The 19,213-nt window shown below is 47.2% G+C and overlaps 1 protein-coding gene across 9 annotated transcripts in view; it reads right to left on the bottom strand.

The window, feature by feature from the left end:
- PALM2AKAP2 (PALM2 and AKAP2 fusion) overlaps positions 1-19,213 on the bottom strand; it is a 497,574-nt gene that overhangs the window by 33,861 nt on the left and 444,500 nt on the right. For all 9 annotated transcript variants that reach the window (XM_060101227.1, XM_060101231.1, XM_060101228.1 and 6 more), the window contains one exon: positions 5,293-7,687. In XM_060101227.1, coding sequence (XP_059957210.1) covers positions 5,293-7,687 — 2,395 coding nt within the window. The remainder of the gene's footprint in view (positions 1-5,292; positions 7,688-19,213) is intronic.

Raw genomic sequence — 19,213 nt, 5'->3', positions numbered from 1 at the left:
AAAAGACATTTTAACAGGTCTAAATTGTAACTTCGGTAAAATGTTTGGGTTTTCCTCCCAAACTCATTCCTCAAGGGCGTTTTACAAAAGTGCGTGGGTTACACCTTCAAATCAGACTTGTGCACCTGCCTAAGTGCTTCCTTTATTCTCTACTTCTAAGTACCACCAAGAGAAGGCCCACATGTGTTCATTCTTGGGAGCCTCTCCCATAAGCCAGGGCACTCGTCAAGATGGCAGCCGGCCTTTAGACGTACATAGAAAAAAAGCCGGTGGGATGGACTCAGGAAAGCAGGAAGACTTTTAATTGATCAATTCATGGATGAAGGCAGGACAGCTTGGAGATTTGTGGAGATAATTGGAAAATCCTCACTGGCTTCCCACTGACCACAGGATAAAGTCTAAAACCTAAAACCTTTGACATGATGTACATAGCTCTTCACTGTCTGGCTCCAAATCAACTTTCTTTTGTTTTGTTTTAAATCTCTTCCTTTAACCCACCCTAACTTTATTTAGGCACCTCAAACATGTCAAGTTCTCTTCCTCTGTAGGTGCCCTTCCTTCTAACTGGAACAATCTCCCCCACACCCTGAACCCAACCCAACTCCTTCAATTCAAAGCTTAGATGACAGTTTCCCAAGAAAGGAAGACTTTCCTTATCCCCCCAGTGAGGCGGTCTTCCTTGCTTTGTTCTTCCACAGGTCTCCACGCTTCTCTGTTATGCAACTGCCACCTTTGTTTGATGTTTCTGTTACAGAACTATAAGTTCGCTGAGGGCGGGGGCTTTATCTGCCTTGTTCACTTCTTTATGAACAAATGCCACACAAACCCTATTTAAGTGGACCTTCTTCCGTTAAAAGTCATGCAAGAACCAACAAGATTCAATTTCCATATAATTTTTCCTAATAATCGGTCTTTGAAAATGATTACATCCTTTTTTTTTTTTTTTTTTTTGCGGTATGCGGGCCTCTCACTGTCGTGGCCTCCCCCGTTGCGGAGCACAGGCTCCGGACGCGCAGGCTCAGCGGCCATGGCTCACGGGCCCAGCCGCTCCGCGGCATATGGGATCCTCCCAGACCGGGGCACGAACCCGTATCCCCTGCATCGGCAGGCGGACTCTCAACCACTTGCGCCACCAGGGAGGCCCAATTACATCCTTTTAAAAATAGAAATCGCATCATCTTCCATCTCGAAAGGCAAGGGAACCAAAAGCAAAAAACAAGCATCTTTTCAACACCTGGGAAATGGTTGGAAAGCACTTCTCTTTCCTTATCACATCTTGGCTTCTCAGTGGATTTTACTTGCCTTAAGATTTCAGGATTCCAACATGTCACCAGCATAATTTCTACCAGAGGAGATGTTAAAAATTATATTTTTCATCACCTAATATCAAATTGTCACTCTGTGTCCTGCAATGACCCAGCTGAGTCACCTCTACTGGCATGAAATGGGGAGTAGTACAGCAGGAACTCAGCAACATCTCCATTCACAAAACCAGAGTTGGAGCCAGCTGTTCTGACCCTGGCCATGAAAGGTCCGGTTTGGCTGCTAAGAGTGATGTGTCAGCCTCCTTCCTGATCACGAACTTGGAAGCTGGCTGGCTAAGCATTACTCTAAACGTTTCCAGGCATGGATAGAAAAAAATTACCTTTTGCATTCAGTTTCTTTCAATCCAGGTTGTAATTCTGGGAAGCCCTGCCACCTACTTTCAATGTTCTGGAGGTAAATGTGACGAAATGAGCTGCATACACGTTATCTATCATGACTGTGGCCAGTGTGAAAACCAGACCCAAGCAGGGTGCAGACTTGCACGGATGAACTACCATCTTACCAAAGGAGCAGAAATCAAGCCTATGGGGATGGATATGGAGGAGGAGATCAGCATTAGCATAGGAGGAAGTACGGGGGAAATCGGTATGGGGCTACTGGGATGCTGAAGGCAGATATTAGGACTCTGTCCTGTTTTAATCCTGGCGGGAGGCCTGACGGACCACAGCAGGTCAGGGAACTAGAGGAAAGTGTGGAGATGTCTTAATTTTTGTTTGTGTGCTAGAAGTAAAGTATGGAGCAATATGGTAAGGGGTTTAATTAGAGATGGAGTGAAGAAAACTGAAAATACCACTGAGCATATTCAGCGTAGAGAAGGTTCTATAATGGAATAATATAAAGGGAGGGCTAGGTAAGTGGAGCCAGCTGTAACTGATAAGAGAGCCATGGAATCTGCCTGCCATGTGAGCAGGAGTTGCTGAGATGCCTGCAGAAACTTCCTCCACCAGTGAGGCTGCAGGTTCCTATGCAGGCCCTTTACAGTCACTTACTTGTGAAGCAGGCTCCCCACACTGGGCTGAATTCAAGTGGTACCAAAACTTTTTTTAGGATACCATATAGAAAGCCCAGCTGGCATCTCTGTGCCAAGCCAGCCCACAACAAGACTTTAAAGTGAACTGGACAAGTAAGGATCTTTGGGAAAAGCCAGCCAGTCACTGTTAAGCATAGACAAAGAGCCTCTTCTGAAAGTTTTCTTTGCCTCAAACACTCAGCTGGCCATTGCTCCATGACCTGAAGGCATTTAAAAACATATCAAGAGGGGCTTCCCTGGTGGTGTAGTGGTTGAGAGTCCGCCTGCCGATGCAGGGGACACGGGTTTGTGCCCCGGTCCGGGAAGATCCCACATGCCGCGGAGCGGCTGGGCCCGTGAGCCATGGCCACTGAGCGGGCGCGTCTGGAGCCTGTGCTCCGCAACAGGAGAGGCCACAATAGTGAGAGGCCCGTGTACCACCAAAAAAAAAAAAAAAAAAAAAAAAAGAAATCAAGAAATTCACCATGCTCTCCCTCTTCCTGCTCCCTTCCCTTTCCTTCCTGAATAATTTAGTCCAAAAGCTATTAGGTGGGGCTGAACAAGATGAGTGTCTGCAGGGAGGGTGGGAGGAACCCCAGTGGCCCAGAGTGGTGTGCTGGAGCCAGAGCAGGGTGGGAAGGGACACGGGTGACCCAGCACAGAATGTTGCAGCCCAAGCTGGGGGAAGACAGTGTTGGTGACAGGAAACAGCAGTTGCCACCCAGAAAGTGACACCTGAACCCATGTTTGGTGAGGAAAATAGTAGATTGGTTCCATAAGGGGGGAGGGGTTTGATCAAATAATAAATATATTGAGGATAACAGGAGCCAGGTACCTTGTTGTCAAGGAGGAGGTTACAAACATGGAAAGAGAGAAAATGAACCCAGTGGTGTCAGAGTAGAATGAAAGGTATCAGGGTGAGCTCATGGTTTTCAAGATAGGTAGGTAGATAGATTGATTAATCAATCAACCAACTGACAGATAGATAGAATGTGTATATATTCTCTAATTCTGACCACTGAGAGTGCCGGAGAGCAGTGCCTATCCAACAGCAATGAGCACATCAAACACTCAGACTTTGGTTTCTAAATACCATTCTCCACTAAAAGGAACTAGTGCTCTTTGTTGAAAAGGCTGATTTCAGGGTTAGGAAAGTATAAAATGAGATTGGAACATCTTGTGGCACCAGAAAGTAAAGATGTGCCCAAAGAAAAATGGGGACATGTCAAAAGGACACTGAAGTTAGCCTGAAAGGGCTCCTGTGAACCATATTTGAACAATTAAGGATAAAAATAACAATAGAAATGGATTATAACCCACTAAATATAATAGGAATCCATGAGACCATCTGTCATAGATAGATAGATAGATAGATAGATAGATAGATAGATAGATAGATAGGTAGATTTAAAGTCTGAAGAGGAGTGGGATAAAGATTACGTGGTACCAAAGCATCTCACCACAAAATATTTGTTAATTACAAAGGGAAAAAGTAACTATTATACAGAAGCCCTCAATCAAGCAATCAAAATTAGCATCATGTGAAAAAAGTTAACATCTGCCCCTGTAATGGGACAAACTGACACCATGTACTACCTGACTGGATGCTGTAAGAATAAGCATCAGTTCTGTGGTTTTCCTACCAAACAAGCATAACCTGAACATAATCATGTGAAAACATCAGGCAAACCCAAACTGAAGGACATTCTACAAAATTGGGGGTGATCAAGCATCATGTTGGCAATTTACTCGTAATTCAGAATAAAAAAGATATTTGTATTTAACTAGGGAACTTTCCTTTAGCTTTGAGATTATTTCAAATTTAAAAGTTAATAATGGGAAGAGTTAACTTGGGTTATTATAGATTTGATGGAAGCCAAGTGTCAATGGGCTTAAGATCTGGATGGACCAAGATAAATGCCAGTAATTATATGTTAAGGCAATACTTCTTAAATTATCTCTAGTGAAGGAACAGTTTTTCTCCCCAATCTATTATGGACCATCCATTAAAAAAATACAAAATCCCACACTTTCATTTGAGGACACTATCAAATTTCTCCAAGAGTTTTCAAACGCTTACTCCCTATGTCTGTACTTAGCATGGATCAGGAATAGTCATGAACTAGCTTGGACCACACCTTGAGCAGCTCTTCTCCTTGGTAGGATGTGTGGTTCCCCAAGTGCCATCATGTCCAAATGAGAAATAAAAATTACTCGTCACAGTGCTATCCACAATAGTAGCAACAATAATTACCACTGTAATTAACATGAACCATCTATACAAAGTATTCAAGATAGGGACTGTCCAGGCAATGGGAGAAGATTAGAGGACTGTCTTTACATATAGTAACTCAACTTCTCCAAAAGGGTCACAGGACACAAATAGATGAGAGCACCTTGATTCCAAAGTAATTGCTTTATGGTGACTTAAAGAAAGACAAATCCATAAAGATCAATTATACAGAAGATGGACAAAAACATCTTCTATGGGTCAATCTGCAACACCAACCCATAACTGTCATTGCTGGGAAGACACTCAGCATTCAGAAGGGGTTAGGAGAAGACATCCCCAAATCAGATAGGTTTGATTTAACTGCAGATACTGACATCAACAGAGTCCACCCGAAGGCCGACCCTGGGTCTGTGCCACACATAGCCTCTCCCTCAGCCAAGAGAGAACAAGTCTCCACAGTAAACCAAGACCACAGCAGAAGGACAAGAAAGGAGCTATTACATCCTTTGGGAAATGGCAAACACCGTCTAAGCTCAGGATTCTTCCAGAGGACAATCTGACACTCCCAATGTGTGTCTCCGAACACTGAAATCCCCGTTCCAGTGTCCCCCTGACACCGATTCCAGCCACACACAGAGGGTCCACATATATACCACCCTGAAAGCTGGAATCAGCAACACCGATTTCTGCAGCATCTGTCTCTGGTCCGTGGCACTCCACTTACCTGGAGCAGTTTTGTAGCACGATGTTCGGGAGGGCAGTGATGGGGCATTCTTTGCCTTGGGGCTCTGGGTACTCTGCAAGACTTGTCTCTGCCTCTTCAGCTCCTCTTCCCTTTCTTGGGCTGCTCGGATCTCTTCTTCGATCATGGACAAAGTCCGCTGCTTCCTGGACCTCAGCTTGAAGGGCCCAACCATCACATCGGACTCTTGAGTGGCCAGGAGTGAGGCTGTGCTTCTCAGCTCAGCTGCCTCTGAGTACTTGCTGAAGTAGCTCCCTTCCAGTCTGGTCTCCTCCATGTTTATTGGGCCACTGGTCTGCACTGCCGGCAGTGGCTGGGAGGGCCCCCTTTCCCTGAGCGCCCTGTCTTCAGTAGGCAGAATCTTTGGCAATACATCCCTTTTCTCTTGAACAGGGGAGGACACCTGAGGTGGTTCAAACATGCTCTGAGGCTTCTCTGAGCTGGAAGCCCCAGTTCCAGCTTCCTCCAGACTTGCTTGAGGTCCCTGCTGTTCTGCTCCACCCTTGTTGGTTTCAGACACAGCTCTGTCCACTTGCTCGGCTATGGCTTGTTGGATGGCATTCTGCACCAGAAGACCAGCCTGATATTCCAAGGGGTCATCAACCGACGGAGAGTCTCCCAGCGTGGACGAAGGGGAATAGAAACCATGATCACTGAATGACTTGGGGACACCTTCTCCTCGGCCCTCTGAGGGGTTGTCAGTTTGGGGAGTCTGGGGCAGAGAAAAATCAGCCAGCAAATTTTCCTGGAGGGCATTGGTTGTCTCATTGGAGGCCCCACTGTCACTGATGTTGTCCATGCTGAAGTCATTGGACAGGGTCTCCAGGACGGCGGTATCCTGGGACCTCACCGACAGCTCATCCAAGCCGGAGTCAAGTTCCTCTGGAGTCAAAGAGACGTTGACTGACCTTGAAAACTGATCCAAAATCCCAGGTTCGTCATCCTTGACCACGGTGAGGACAGCCCGGGCACTTGTAAACTCGTCGTCCTCTGCCCACAGTTTGGATAAGGGCCCGCGTTTGGAGGTCTCACTGTACGGCCCTTCCTTCCCCTGAGGAACTGTGCTGCCCTGGCCCCCTCCTCCAGAAGACTGGTTCTCCAGGGCACAGTGGGCTTTCTGTCCCTTGGCTGCTGAGGAGTCTTCGGGAGGTCCCCCGACAGAAGCTGGTCTCGAGATGGTCAGTGTCTTGTCTGAGTTGACTGGCCCCAGAGGTCTGTAGAAGGGCTTGATGGAGAAGAGCCTGGGTGTACTCTGGCCCTTGGCCACTGTTTGCCTGGAATTCTCCATCAGCTGGAACTGTTTGCGAGCTGCAGAGAAGTCTATCTGCTCCGTGACGATGTCCTCCTTTGCGCTGTCAGTTACGCTGGAACGTTCTCGAGAGGATGCGGGGGCTGTGCACAGCTGCGGGGCGGCCGGCTGCTGCCGTATCAGCAGCTGCTCTTGCTGCGCCCTCCTCTCCTTGCGCTCCTTGTACTTCTTGTGCGACTCCAGATGTTCCTCGTTCAGCTGCTCCTCGATGGTCTTTTCCTGCGGAGGGTTCCACCATTTGGCGGCGATGCCAGGATTCTTTTTCACGGCCTGATTCCGGATGAGTTCTCGCCTCTCCTTTTCCAGCTCCAGCATCTCTTCTGAAGGCCTCACTTTCCTGACGCAGTACTGTTCTTTCTCACTCTCGTCGTCCTCAAAGAGCTTGGAGGGCTTCTTGTCCTCGTGGAAGGCACGCAGCTCGAACTTGGCTTCCTTCTTCAGCGTGGTGAGCGTGAACTCGCCGTCTCGGGAGGAACATCGCGAGCTGGTGGAGGAGCTGGGGCTCACGGGTACCTGCAGGCTATTCCCCAGCAGGTCTCTGGGCTGGTCGGGGGGGCGGCCGTTGGCTCTTTCACCCTCTGCCATGGTGTCAGAGGTGCTCTGATGGAGCTCCAGGGGAGGGGGAGCCTGCCTGCCAGCCACTCTCTCGGTGGGTTCCGGCTGGACGGCCGTGTGGGCAGGTGGGCTTGGACTGCCCACCGAGATGGCTGCTCCAGGCTCTGGGGAAGACGTGCCGTTGTAGGTTCCGTCCACAGCAGAATCACAGCAGCTGGCCTCCAGCACCTCGTCTAGATATCGGATCTCTCTGGCCACATCATTATCCAGAGATTCATGGTGATCAGCGAGGAGGCCATTGTGGGGGGGTGAGTAGAAAGGGGAGGGGTGGTCCATGGAATGTGGAGTCGAGGTGATTCCGGGAACACTCTTACATTCTGCAACAGAGACCTCAATTTCCATGTTTTTGTGATCTGGGGGAAGAGAGGTGGTGGCAGGCTCCAGGGGATTGCCACTACAGTTGTCTCTCTCGTTTTTTAGCCGGATATCATCCTCGGAAAGCTCGGGAGCCTTCTGGAAAAAAGAGAAAAAACAGAAGTCAGGGTTAGAGACCACATCGCTTATGGGTATGAACTTCAGACATTAGCTGATAACTAACTGGAAGGAAAATTGAAACCACAATGACAGGATCTTTTGAATAGAAGTTTCTCTTCTAAAAAATCCTTTATATATTCATTTTGTTGCAGTAATGGGTACCTAAACCTTCTCAATTTTACAGATTCCATTTTGTTTACCTGGTGTCCAGAGAACTTTCAATAAATGCTAGTCCCATTTTTACATTAAAATTAAATTAGGGGGACTTCCCTGGTGTCCAGTGGGTAAGACTCCACACTCCCAACGCAGGGGGACTGGGTTCTATCCCTGGTTGGGGAACTAGATCACACATGCATGCCGCAACTAAGAAGCCTGCCTGCTGCAACTAAAGATCCCGCATGCCGCAACTAAACATGCCGCAACAAAGATCCCGAGTGCCGTGACTGAGACCCAGTGCAGCCTAAATAAATTATAAATAAAATAAATAAATATATATTTTTAAAGTAAATTAGGATTTGGATCATCTGATGACATTGCTCAAATAATTTCTAAACTGGAAGAGATTATATAGCAATTGTATCCGAATTTTTCAAAAAATTTCATAGCAAACTTCTGCAGAAATGTAACAGAACTATTTGTATGTCCCCAACTATAAAAAGAAGGTCGTTTGGCAGGAACAAATCTTGAAAACATGATTCTCAGCCAGATGTAATGCAATTATTCTGTAGACAGGAAACTTTTTGAAAAATCTTTCCAAAATAAAATATTGGAAAACAGCAGATCTCTTCAACGGCCCCTTAAGAGCTTCAGTGCCACACTGCCATGGCTATAATTGACCATGTGCATTATAAACACAGAACCAAAGCCACTGACCACACAGTTTTGTTCTCAAAACAATGCTCCTTGGTTAAGGAGTGAAAAGCTAGTGGATGGTGGTCCCTCCCATCTAGTTCCTAAAATGCTTTGTATGTGACAGCTTCAATTTTGTGTTTAAATTAAAAAACTACATTTTCTTAATGTTTTTAAATGCATTCTATTTTTCATCAGTTATCAATCTCATGTCACTTTATTTGGCATTAGTTAAGATTAATTTTCAAACTCTAGGATTTTTTTTTTCATACCAAAGGACTCTGGTTTGTCTCAGATAATTCAGCGGCAAGTTGTGAGCTTAATTTGAGTTCCCCTTAAGGATTTTACTATCACTTTTATCAGCTTTGTTTCAAGTCTCGGGTCTATAGGGTGCCTGGTATTATTGACTTAACACAATGCAAAATTGCAATATGGTATAATTTTCCTTTACTTAAATTTAAACATTGTTAAAGGCTTAGAACATAATATTAAAATACCACCTTAGGTTGATTCTCAGGGGATTAATTTAAAAATCCTTTCAAGGAAAGTGAACAGTTATGGATTTGTTCATAATATCTAGAAAAATGTGGAAGTTCATGCTATGTGCTCTGCATTGCTGTCAGAATGTTGAAAAACTCTCATGGTCATCCATGAACTGGAAGGTTACCCATGAACTGGGGGTTTCCTTCACTGTGTTTCCCACATTCCTCTTTAGACTTAAAATCAATCAAGCAATATAAATTCCTTCCTTATAAATAGGCAACAATAATGAATATTACTTCTTTGTCAGCACCTTCTGGTCTCAAAGGATCTTCCAGCCTTGATCTGGTCTTTGTCAAAGTCTGTTACTTAATATTTTAACTTCCGCTATCTTTATTTTGTTTTTACTTCATTTTTGACCACTGTTAGCTAGTGGCTCTTTTGTCTTTAGAATGAACTAAAGAGGCATGGCAAAAATGTTGCTACTGTCCTTTAAAAAAAGTTAACTAAACTTTCTTTTGGTAAGGAGATTCAGTAACTTCAGTAACTCCTATGTCATTCAAGAATTACCGGAAATTTGAATGCCTAAAACTCACTGGCTGCCATTCAGTCTTCAAGAAAACCTAGGTCAAAATTAGCCTACCCCATGGAAAGTTATTAATGGAATAAGCTGACCAACAAAAAGAGACACGGTATTGCTATGGTGAAGTCAGACTATTGAACCACTCCCCAACTCCCGACGTCATTTGGCCAATGATTCTCTGCTAATATTCTTCATGGGAATAATAGAGCTTTCCTTCTAACTCTTTCGGCTTTTTGGGGGGGGGGGTGGAATAGGAAAATAATAGGAAGCTGCTGAGATTGAAATATGGTTAAAAATCATTGCTCTACTGAAATGGAAAACACTTTACAATAGTTGACATAAGAGGAAAGAGGACAATGTAACGTTAAAAGAAGGCAAATAATTAATTCTATAGATCATTTAGTCATTGATTGATTCATTAAAAATGCAGGAGGCTTGTTCTGTAGGGCATGGTGCAATTAACAGCAACAATAAATTCCAGGAGACAACACCCTTTTTCTTAACAAAAACTGGATTTCCCATACTTCCTAGGAAGCTGTAAGCCTATTTTGGGGTTTACTTAGTCTGGTCAGGTGAAGCGAAAAACTTGCCTATGTTAATGTCTTGTTGCTGATCACAGACATTGGAGTAACTGAGCCTGTCTCCACAGCATCCCAGAGAACACTTAGTCAGCATTGTCCCTTTCTCCTGGATGCTTCACAGTCCCAGTGTTGGACGATGGAGGAGCTGATGCCCTACGGCTTTTTTTTTTAAGAACTGAAAAAACTGTATCAACTTTTTCCAAGGATACTTTCTGAACTAGCAACAACTGTCTGAATTCAAAAGTTTAAATATCTGAGAACAGCATTTGACGGTGCATTTTTGCAGTGTCAAGAAAACTAACTTTATCCTTGAGTCAGAAATGATGAGTTGTGTGTGCCATGTGTCAAATATTTTAAAAAGGCTAATTACAAGCAAAGTTTGGACTCCCAGTGTAATCTGAGGTGATTCCTTTCCAATACCTTAAAAAAAAAAAATCTAGACACACTGGAGGGTATAAACAGGAAAGTGGCTCTCCTTCCTGTTAGTTATGTGGGGCCCCAGCTCCTTTCCACTAATTCAGAAAATTCTTACTGAGACTCGGTTCCATCCACCTCAGGAAGCAGCAGCTCTGAACCCTCATCAGGGTAGAAGTCCTTACAGAGGTAAACAACTCTGCATTGCTGACTTACAGTCCTGCCTCAGAGTTCCTGAGTTTTTGTAAAGTTAGGGAACAATTATAACCAACGAGCAAATTCCTGAGTTCTGTCTCAGCAGGAAGAATTTACCTTCGTGCAGGATGACCTGATGTGATCAAAGCCGCTGTAACTATACCAGGCGAATGAAAGTGGGCTGGGATCCCCACCTTGTGAGGATCTGGCAAGAGTCTGCATTTGACATCATTAAATGATGTCATGTTTAAACCAACAAATACTTATTGCTCCCTTTGAAGATAAGAAAGACCAGAATTTTCTCCGTGTTTCAGATAAGGTAAGCTTGATTCCAGATTCAGACAAAATGCACATTCATTAAATGGATTTTTAAGTCTTTTCTGAAATAGACTAAGCCCCAATGCAAAAAGCAGGAAGATATGAAAGAACCAGCAAACTGGGTTTTCAAAGGTCAGAGAAAAACCAGGGTGCTAAGGGGCGGGTGGGAGATCCTTGGATGGCCCCAGCTAACCCTCCAGGTGGAGCCCTAACAATCTGGCACGTAATACCTGCCGGCCTCCTGGCTTCCCAGAATAGCTAACAGCTGGTCAGGATGTCTACCATTTACTTTAAAATACTCAAGCAGACACAATGTAATAAGATGGCTGTGTGTGTCTGAAATTAGTTTAAATTACATTCCAGGAGCAAGACAGCCATCCTAATCCGGAGTATATACTCCAAGTGTGTTCAGCCAGGATCTAATCAGAAATCCCACCTTCCACAGGTGCCTGCCTTCCTCCCGGAGTTTAGCTCTAACTCCCAAGGGCCCCTGAGGCTTTTGCTAATTGGCATAATTAAGGTGAGAATAAAAGTTTCAGAGAACTCGAGAGACTTCCCAGGGTCCCCTGGCTAGTAAGTGGCACAGCCAGGACTTGAAGGCCAGTTCTTCCTAATTCTATCCCAGTATCTCAAAAGGTATTCTCAATGACTGGAAGCTTCCAGAACGACAAGGGAAGTCTTAAGAAGGTGGATGGATCTGAAGAGCATTTACTCGGCTTTTGGGCTGATGGTCTGCACACCTCAATCTCCAGAAGTCAAGTAAGATTCACAATTTGGCTTCAGAAGTCAAGGACCCCTTTCCCCTCCTTATTCAGAATGGACAAGAGACAGACTCCCTGGAGACGTAGTTTCAGTTCCTACCTTCTGCTCTACCTGCAGGACCCTCCAGCTAGAAATGGAGGTGCTGGCCTCTTGCTCATTCTGGGAATTTGGCCTCTGAAGGGGGGGTCCTCTTCTTCCTCTTGATGACACCCCAGAGGCAAAATACTAAATCTCACATCCCAGTCATGGCAATGGACAAGGCTGCAACTCCTCCCCAGCACCAGAGTCAGCAGCACAGGTGGGATTCTAGAAGCCTGTTTGATTTGCCCAGAAAACACATCAGGGCCCTGACGCCTGCCCGGCTTAGGTCATGGATGGCAGTGTGCTCTATCTTCCCAGGCTACCTGGGCCTGCAGCTAGGTGCATCAAGCATAGAAAGAACTTGAAGGAAATGCATTTTCCTTAGCAGGTCTGGCTGGGCCCAGGAAGACTCCAGAAAGGTGTCCTTCGCTACAAGGTCAAGCAAGAAGTAGAAGCTTCTGCTCACTTCACGTGTCTGCTGTTTGCCTCTTCCCTACCTCCCTACCCTGCTCTTGACAATGTCTGTGACCAACTTCCCAGTCTCCTAGCCTAAATGCACCGTGTGACCCAAATTATTCAAACATCAGGCGCCTGCTGCACGAGCAGGTTTCTCTGCTCTGAATAACCCAGATTACTTCCTACTAAAGCCACAATATTTAAATTAGAAATGCGTTTCCCTAGGTAATAGGTGACCTGACCCTTTAATCCAGTTATTTTTAAGTGCCACCAAAAATACAAACTCATTCTTGGCCTAGGAACAGGGGCACAGCTATGAAAGAAAACGTCCTTGTAGCTGTCAAACCAGAGGGCATCTCTGTTTTTCTTTCTTGTCCTCCCTCTCTTTCCTAAGTCGAGTTTTTAGGGCACAACTGCTGTGTTCCACAGGCCATGTATGGCTGTCTCTAGGGCACAACTGCTGCGTTCCACAGGCCACGCATGGCTGTCTCTAGGAAGGTTCGTGCGGGACTCTCTTTACTTTCTGGCTGAAGTTTCCATCATGAAGGCAGATGGGAGGAGAGGGTGCAACCTGGCAGGGGGATGATGCTTAGACACCTGCAAGATGCCCGCACGGGTCTGCTGAATTTCACCAGCCTTGGAGGGACAGGGTAAAGCCACAGTCGGGAGGTCTGGGCAAGACGGACTCCTCACACCAAGGGAACCCGAGGAGTGTGGAAAGGGAGCACAGAGGCTGAAAAGGTCAAAGTGCATTCCTGCAAGGAGAGGCGTGTCCTGAGAACCTGTAGAGTAACAAGCCCTGTGCCGGGGCCCTGGGAGGTCCCTAGGACTCTGGGGTGGTCCCCACACTGCAGCAAGGAACTTACAGCCTTGGAAAGAGAGAAGACAGATTCACATAAAGATAGCACAGAGCACAGGCAGACAGACTGCTACAACAGTAACTGGAAAGAAATTTCCCACCCTGTTCAGGGTGGCAGATGGTGTAGGCTGAAAAGACTGTATGAAGGAGGTTGGGAGCACCAGCGTTCCTCAGCAGCTGGCCTGTGGCTCCCCCACCAACCCCCTACTAGAGAAGCCGCTGGGACTCTGAGTGGTCCCTCCACCCACCCCTGTGAAGGCACAGAGTGGCAATGTCTGAGGATGGCTTGCTTCCTTTGTTGGGCTTCGGGCCTCTGGGCCAGGAAGTGGAGGGGAGTGACCCCAGTGATAACCTGGGCCGCATTCCAGTCCCAGGCAGAATTTCCTTCCCACTCCCCAGCAGAGCTTCTTCCGGCCTGTAGAACCAAAGGCTGGTGTTGATCGTGGGAAGCCGGGAGGTGGGCCACTCCCCAAGGAGGCCAGAGACCCTTCCTGGCTGATGAGAAGCAGACCTAAAACCCCCAGCACTCTGGGGTAGTTAAAGCTAAAATTAGACCAGACGGGCTCAGGGGTAATGACATGACCCTCAATAAAGGGGGATAACACTAACAGCATCTCTGGGGTTTCCTTCCTCCTGCCTTGAAGCCATTACCACTAAATGTGTCTCAGACGGTTCTAAAAAGAGCTTCCTGGGCTTCCCTGGTGGTGCAGTGGCTGGGAGTCCGCCTGCCAATGCAGGGGACACGGGTTCGTGCCCTGGTCTGGGAAGATCCCACATGCCACGGAGCAACTAAGCCCGTGTGCCACAACTACTGAGCCTGTGAGCCACAACTACTGAAGCCCACACACCTAGAGCCCGTGGTTCACAACAAGAGAAGCCACCGCAATGAGAAGCCCACGCACCACAGTGAAGAGTAGCCCCCGCTCGCCTCAACTAGAGAAAGCCCGCATGCAGCAATGAAGACCCAACGCAGCCAAAAATAAAATAAATAAATTTTAAAAAAAGATTATTAAAAAAAAAAGTTTAAAAAGGCCTTCCTGTTCTTCTTACAGACCCAGCCCTTCTTTCTGAGAGCTTCTATGGTATTGGTCAACACAGCAATCACCCTCCTGCCATTCTCTCTGGCTTAGGCCTCAGGTACAGGCTTGCTGACGATGGGGTGAAAACACTTCTGGAAACCCCTTCCACTGGAAACAAGGCTGGCCTATGTCTTGACTCACTCACGATCCTGGTGAAGAAGTGGTCCCTTTGTAACATAAGGGAGTCTCCCCAGCACCACAGCCTGCCCTATTAATAGCATCCACTGAAAAGTCAGTGGCTCAGATGTGAGGCGTTGCACATGTGGAAACTGTTAAGGTGTGGTTTGATGAACACATTTACAGATTAGGCTCTCTCTGAAAGAAACTAAAGAGGGTGTGTGTGATGGAGGTGTGATGGGAGGAGGTGAGGAAGGAAGCTGCTGCCTTTTCTGCAGCCACTGGTGAAAAGCTTGTTTCTTTCAGTCACTTGGAGATCCGTTCCCTACCAAAGGGACTGAGAACCCCTGGGAGATTTCAGGGTTTCCCCTAGATGAGGAGAGATGCCTCATTTCAGCTCCAAGAAAGGCAAGTTTCGCTTCTTCCTCGATGCAGTACACCCCATGCTCTATCAAGGAGTCCTAAGATGCTCTTCCCACCAAAGGCCCTTTTCACTGTGAAACTATTTTACAGGACAGTCCCCACCTCCAGAATAAACCAAGGTCAAGGCCACAGAGGGAACTCTGGCTCCCACAGCCTGAAATTTCCGGGGTAACTGATTCTGCTGAAAGCAAAAGCAAGCCTGGCTTCAGTTCTTTATAACTTAGCTGTGTCCTTCTCGGTTTTAAAATAGTTCGGGATCTTGGATTCATGCCTGGACAACCAGTAACGGCACAGAGCAAAAGCTGGGCTCCACCGTGGACCCGGGAAAAATCCACTATGTGGAAGCAGAGCAAAGAGAAAACCGTGCCAGAGGCTTCTGAGATTAACTCTTTGTCCACAGATGAGTCTGTACTTAGGAACAGAGCTGACGAGCTTCTCTTCCCATGGCCCTGGGTCCCACAGGAGACAGGCATACACGTTCCCCCAGAAGCCCCAGGCCACTCTGTGAACGTGGCAAGTTCTACAACAAGGCCTTGTAGATTAACTACATACAAGGTGATAATAAGAAAACCCGTCATCAGAACAGCTACGTCACTTGGTTCTGCTGTGGAAAAGGGCACAGACACACACAGACACACACACACACTCATGCACCACCTTCAAAGCATTATCTGGCAAAGATGATGTGTGCATCTTTGCATCTTTGCCTGCAGTGTATGTGTGGTGGGGAGCTCCCGCTCTGCCCTTTAGCATGAAAGCTGGGAGTCTGGCAAGATTAGCAAGAAGAGAAGCAAGTCTCCAGTCTGAGCCCAGCTGCCCACTCTCTCTCCAGCAGGAAAGGCGTCCACAGTGTAGCCCCGAAGTCCCCACTCTGAGTCCCTCCTCCACAAAGACTCTGGCCTCACAAGGGAACCCTCTCCTTCCAGATTAGAAAGCAAAGGACCGTAAGCTAGGTCAGCAGACTCGGCTTACCCTGCCCGGAGTGCCCACTTCACATGTCCCCGGTCAGAATCGCCTCTTTTTCCAGGCAGTATCCTGTGCCCCGGCTCAAGCTGGACAAATTCCTTCTGAGCCTCCTGCAGAAGACTGTGAAGTCACAGCTGACCCTCCTTCTTCTGCTCCCTCAAAGGCCATTCGCACAAAGAAGGACTTTAACCCCCTTCAAAGAGACCTGGCCCCTCCCTAGCTGGCCCGAGCCTGGAGGGCAGCAGCCGGTCAGCCAGAAGCAGCTCTCGTTCACGCCTGGCGCCCAGGGCTGCATGGGCAGGTGGGAGCTTAGTGGTGCTGAGATGAACCAGTTAGGGCTGCCTTCTTGGAAAGTCAGAGGTGGGCCTTGGGCAGGTAGGGAATTAATATCCTGGTGATGCTAAAGGCAGCAAGAAAAACCTGACGGACCCCAAAGATCCAGTTAAATGGACTTCATCCAGTTAAATGAACTTTTTAGGACAGCTTCTATATGTGTGTGTAAAATAATAAATGCTCACTGTAGAAAATTTGGAAAATAAAAGTTACTCATCCTCACTCCACACAGAGGAAAGCAGTTAATGGTTTACTGCATTCATGCAGTCTCCTTTTTGGAAACATGTAATTTAATAGAGTTGAGACCACACTATATGTAATTTGTAGCCAACTTTTTTTCACTTCACATTATCTCACAAGCACTTTTTATGTCCTTTGATGGTGGTGGTCAGATATATTTTAAATGGTTACATTGTGTCCCACGCTGAAGTGGGACAGAATTTGAAGACAGAGATGAGTGCTCTAATTTCAAGGAATCTCTGGGGGAAGTGGTTTTTCCTCTCTCAGGGCTAACTAGTATCTTCTGCCACAAAGAAAACAGACCCACATGTGCCCTGGGGAGACATAAATGCCACAAATATATCCCTCACTCTTTCGCCATAGAATCAGACCCCCAGCACCACACACTAAGGATCATGTTAATGAGCCTTAGTGTTAATGACTGGTTCCCAGAGCTGCTCCAAGGTGGACGAGCCTCCACCCACCTGATCCCCCGGAACTCTGGGTTGACCTGGAAAGTCTGGGGCATAATTTAGGATTTTGGCTGAATGGAAAGCCAATCAGAATTCCAGGGCCATGCGGAACTCATTTTCTTCAGTAAGATTTTAGAAAGGACAAAGAGAACTGAGATTCACAGTAAACTGAATAGAAAGAGGAGGACAAATGCCAACCGTGGTCCTGTGGGGCAATCTATTTGGGACCAGTTTGGGACCAGTTTATCCTGGTGAAGCAGGCGAGCAGCTCAAAGACGGTGGCAGCCCAGCATCGCAGACCCCCTGTGACTCCCCCGGAAACACAAGTCTGGGAAGGAGTCATCAGAGTGGATGGAGCCCAGGCAGGCTCTTTTGAAAAGGAAGTTAAATGTATACTATACTTTACAACTATTTACAACATCCAAGCGGCATTTTTACTGAGCTGAAATTTATTTAGAAATATCCAGGAGTTTCTCAGTGACTGGGTGATACCAAGTCACCAGGGAGCGTTATGCTACGGAAACTCTTAAGTTACGCCACCCTTTGGAATAATCGGAATGTTCTGCTGTAGGGCCAAAGGCATTTCAAGATACTACTTAACAGTCTAAAGTAAAATGAGGAGGGGAAATCACACACCCAGGGTGGCATTGCTATGCTCAGGTATGATAAAGCGAGCAGGGCCCTCCATGAAGAGGTGCTTTCAAGCCAAGAGGCAAGAGTGGTACCCAGGCCCTGCTACATAATCACACCTGCCCCTCTGCCCCCATGAGGAGGCATGTAAAAACTTGTTTTAAATCTGCCCTGTTCGCAAAAGAGGAAATTGTAGGTGCTCTTATTAGAGTACTATTATCTAAGCAATAGGCACACTTCTGACTGGAGTCTGAGGTGTCACGGTTTACTACACATACACGCACACACACACCTATACATACGTGCACATTGTTATGAGGTGAGTTGGGTCCCCCCCACCCCAACTTCATAAGTTGAAGTCCTAACACACAGTACCTCAAAAGGTGACCCTGTTTGGAGATAAGGTCTCTACAGAGGTCATCAAGTCAAGTGATGTCATTCAGGTGGGTCCTAATCCAATGTGACTAATGTCCTTATAAAAAGAAGAGATTTAGGGGGCTTCCCTGGTAGCGCAGTGGTTGAGAGTCCACCTGCCGATGCAGAGGACACGGGTTCGTGCCCTGGTCCGGGAAGATCCCACATGCCGCGGAGTGGCTGGGCCCGTGGGTCACGGCCGCTGAGCCTGCGCGTCTGGGGCCTGTGCTCCACAACGGGAGAGGCCACAACAGTGAGAGGCCCGCGTACAGCAAAAAAAAAAAAAAAAAAGAGGAGATTTAGATACAGAGGCGTACCTAGAAGGAACGTGAAAAGGCCGAGAGAGAAGTCAAGGGTCCATCAGCCAAGAAGAGGGGCTGGAACGTCCCTTCCTACGGCCCTCGGACGGAGCCAACTCCACCGACGACACCCTGGTTTGACACGTCTTGCTTCCAAACCGTGCGACAATAAATTTCTGTTGCTTAAGCCACCCAATTTGTGGGACGCTGCCACGGCAGGCCTAGCAAACCAATACACATGCTCACACGTACACACGGACACACACGTGCAGACACACACATGCATACTCATCACTCCTATTCGTACACACACGCCCCCCTCCCTCCGGCTGCAAAAATATGATGGAATTAGGAAAAACGCTCTGTGGCAAAGTCACAGTGATTTGCTCCAGAACAGTGGTTTATCCTCAGAGGCAGGGGGAGAAATTCAACTGGTAAGCTAGACGGGGGCTGCAAAAGCACGCACTGAGCCACCCGCATTGGCTGGCGGTGGTGGGGGGGGGGTCTCCCTACGGGCAGGAGCAGAGCGGAATGCAGCAGCACCTATACGTCGAGGCTGCGCATCCATCCTCCTCCCTCCTGGCTCTGAGCTTGGGGTAGTTTTTTGGAGTTTACGAAAACAACTGTCTACTGCCAGTTTAATTCTCTAGCTGCTGTAGCCTGATCTGCTTTAGTTTCTGAGGGTGCCTTGCACTGGGAGAAAGGAAGTCATTTGGAAACTTGCTTGGCTGGGAAGCAAAGTGCAGTTTGTGAGGACCTAGCAGCTGGGGTGGGAAGGTCATCCATGCTACTATGATCATCCCTCAGTGAAGGTCCACTGCCCGCCTCCTGGGGGCCAGTCTGGGTCACACACCCTCAAATACCTTCTCTCTGTGCTCCCTTCACCAGCTGCAAGGTGGGGATTCTCACCCATGCCACCGAGGGGTGGGCCCCAGCCTAAGGAGCCTCTTCAGGGTCACACAGCTGGTCAGGAA

The sequence above is a fragment of the Mesoplodon densirostris genome, chromosome 6, assembly GCF_025265405.1.
Source record: "Mesoplodon densirostris isolate mMesDen1 chromosome 6, mMesDen1 primary haplotype, whole genome shotgun sequence".
NCBI lineage: Eukaryota > Metazoa > Chordata > Mammalia > Artiodactyla > Ziphiidae > Mesoplodon > Mesoplodon densirostris.
This window is presented reverse-complemented; position numbering and strand designations above follow the sequence as displayed.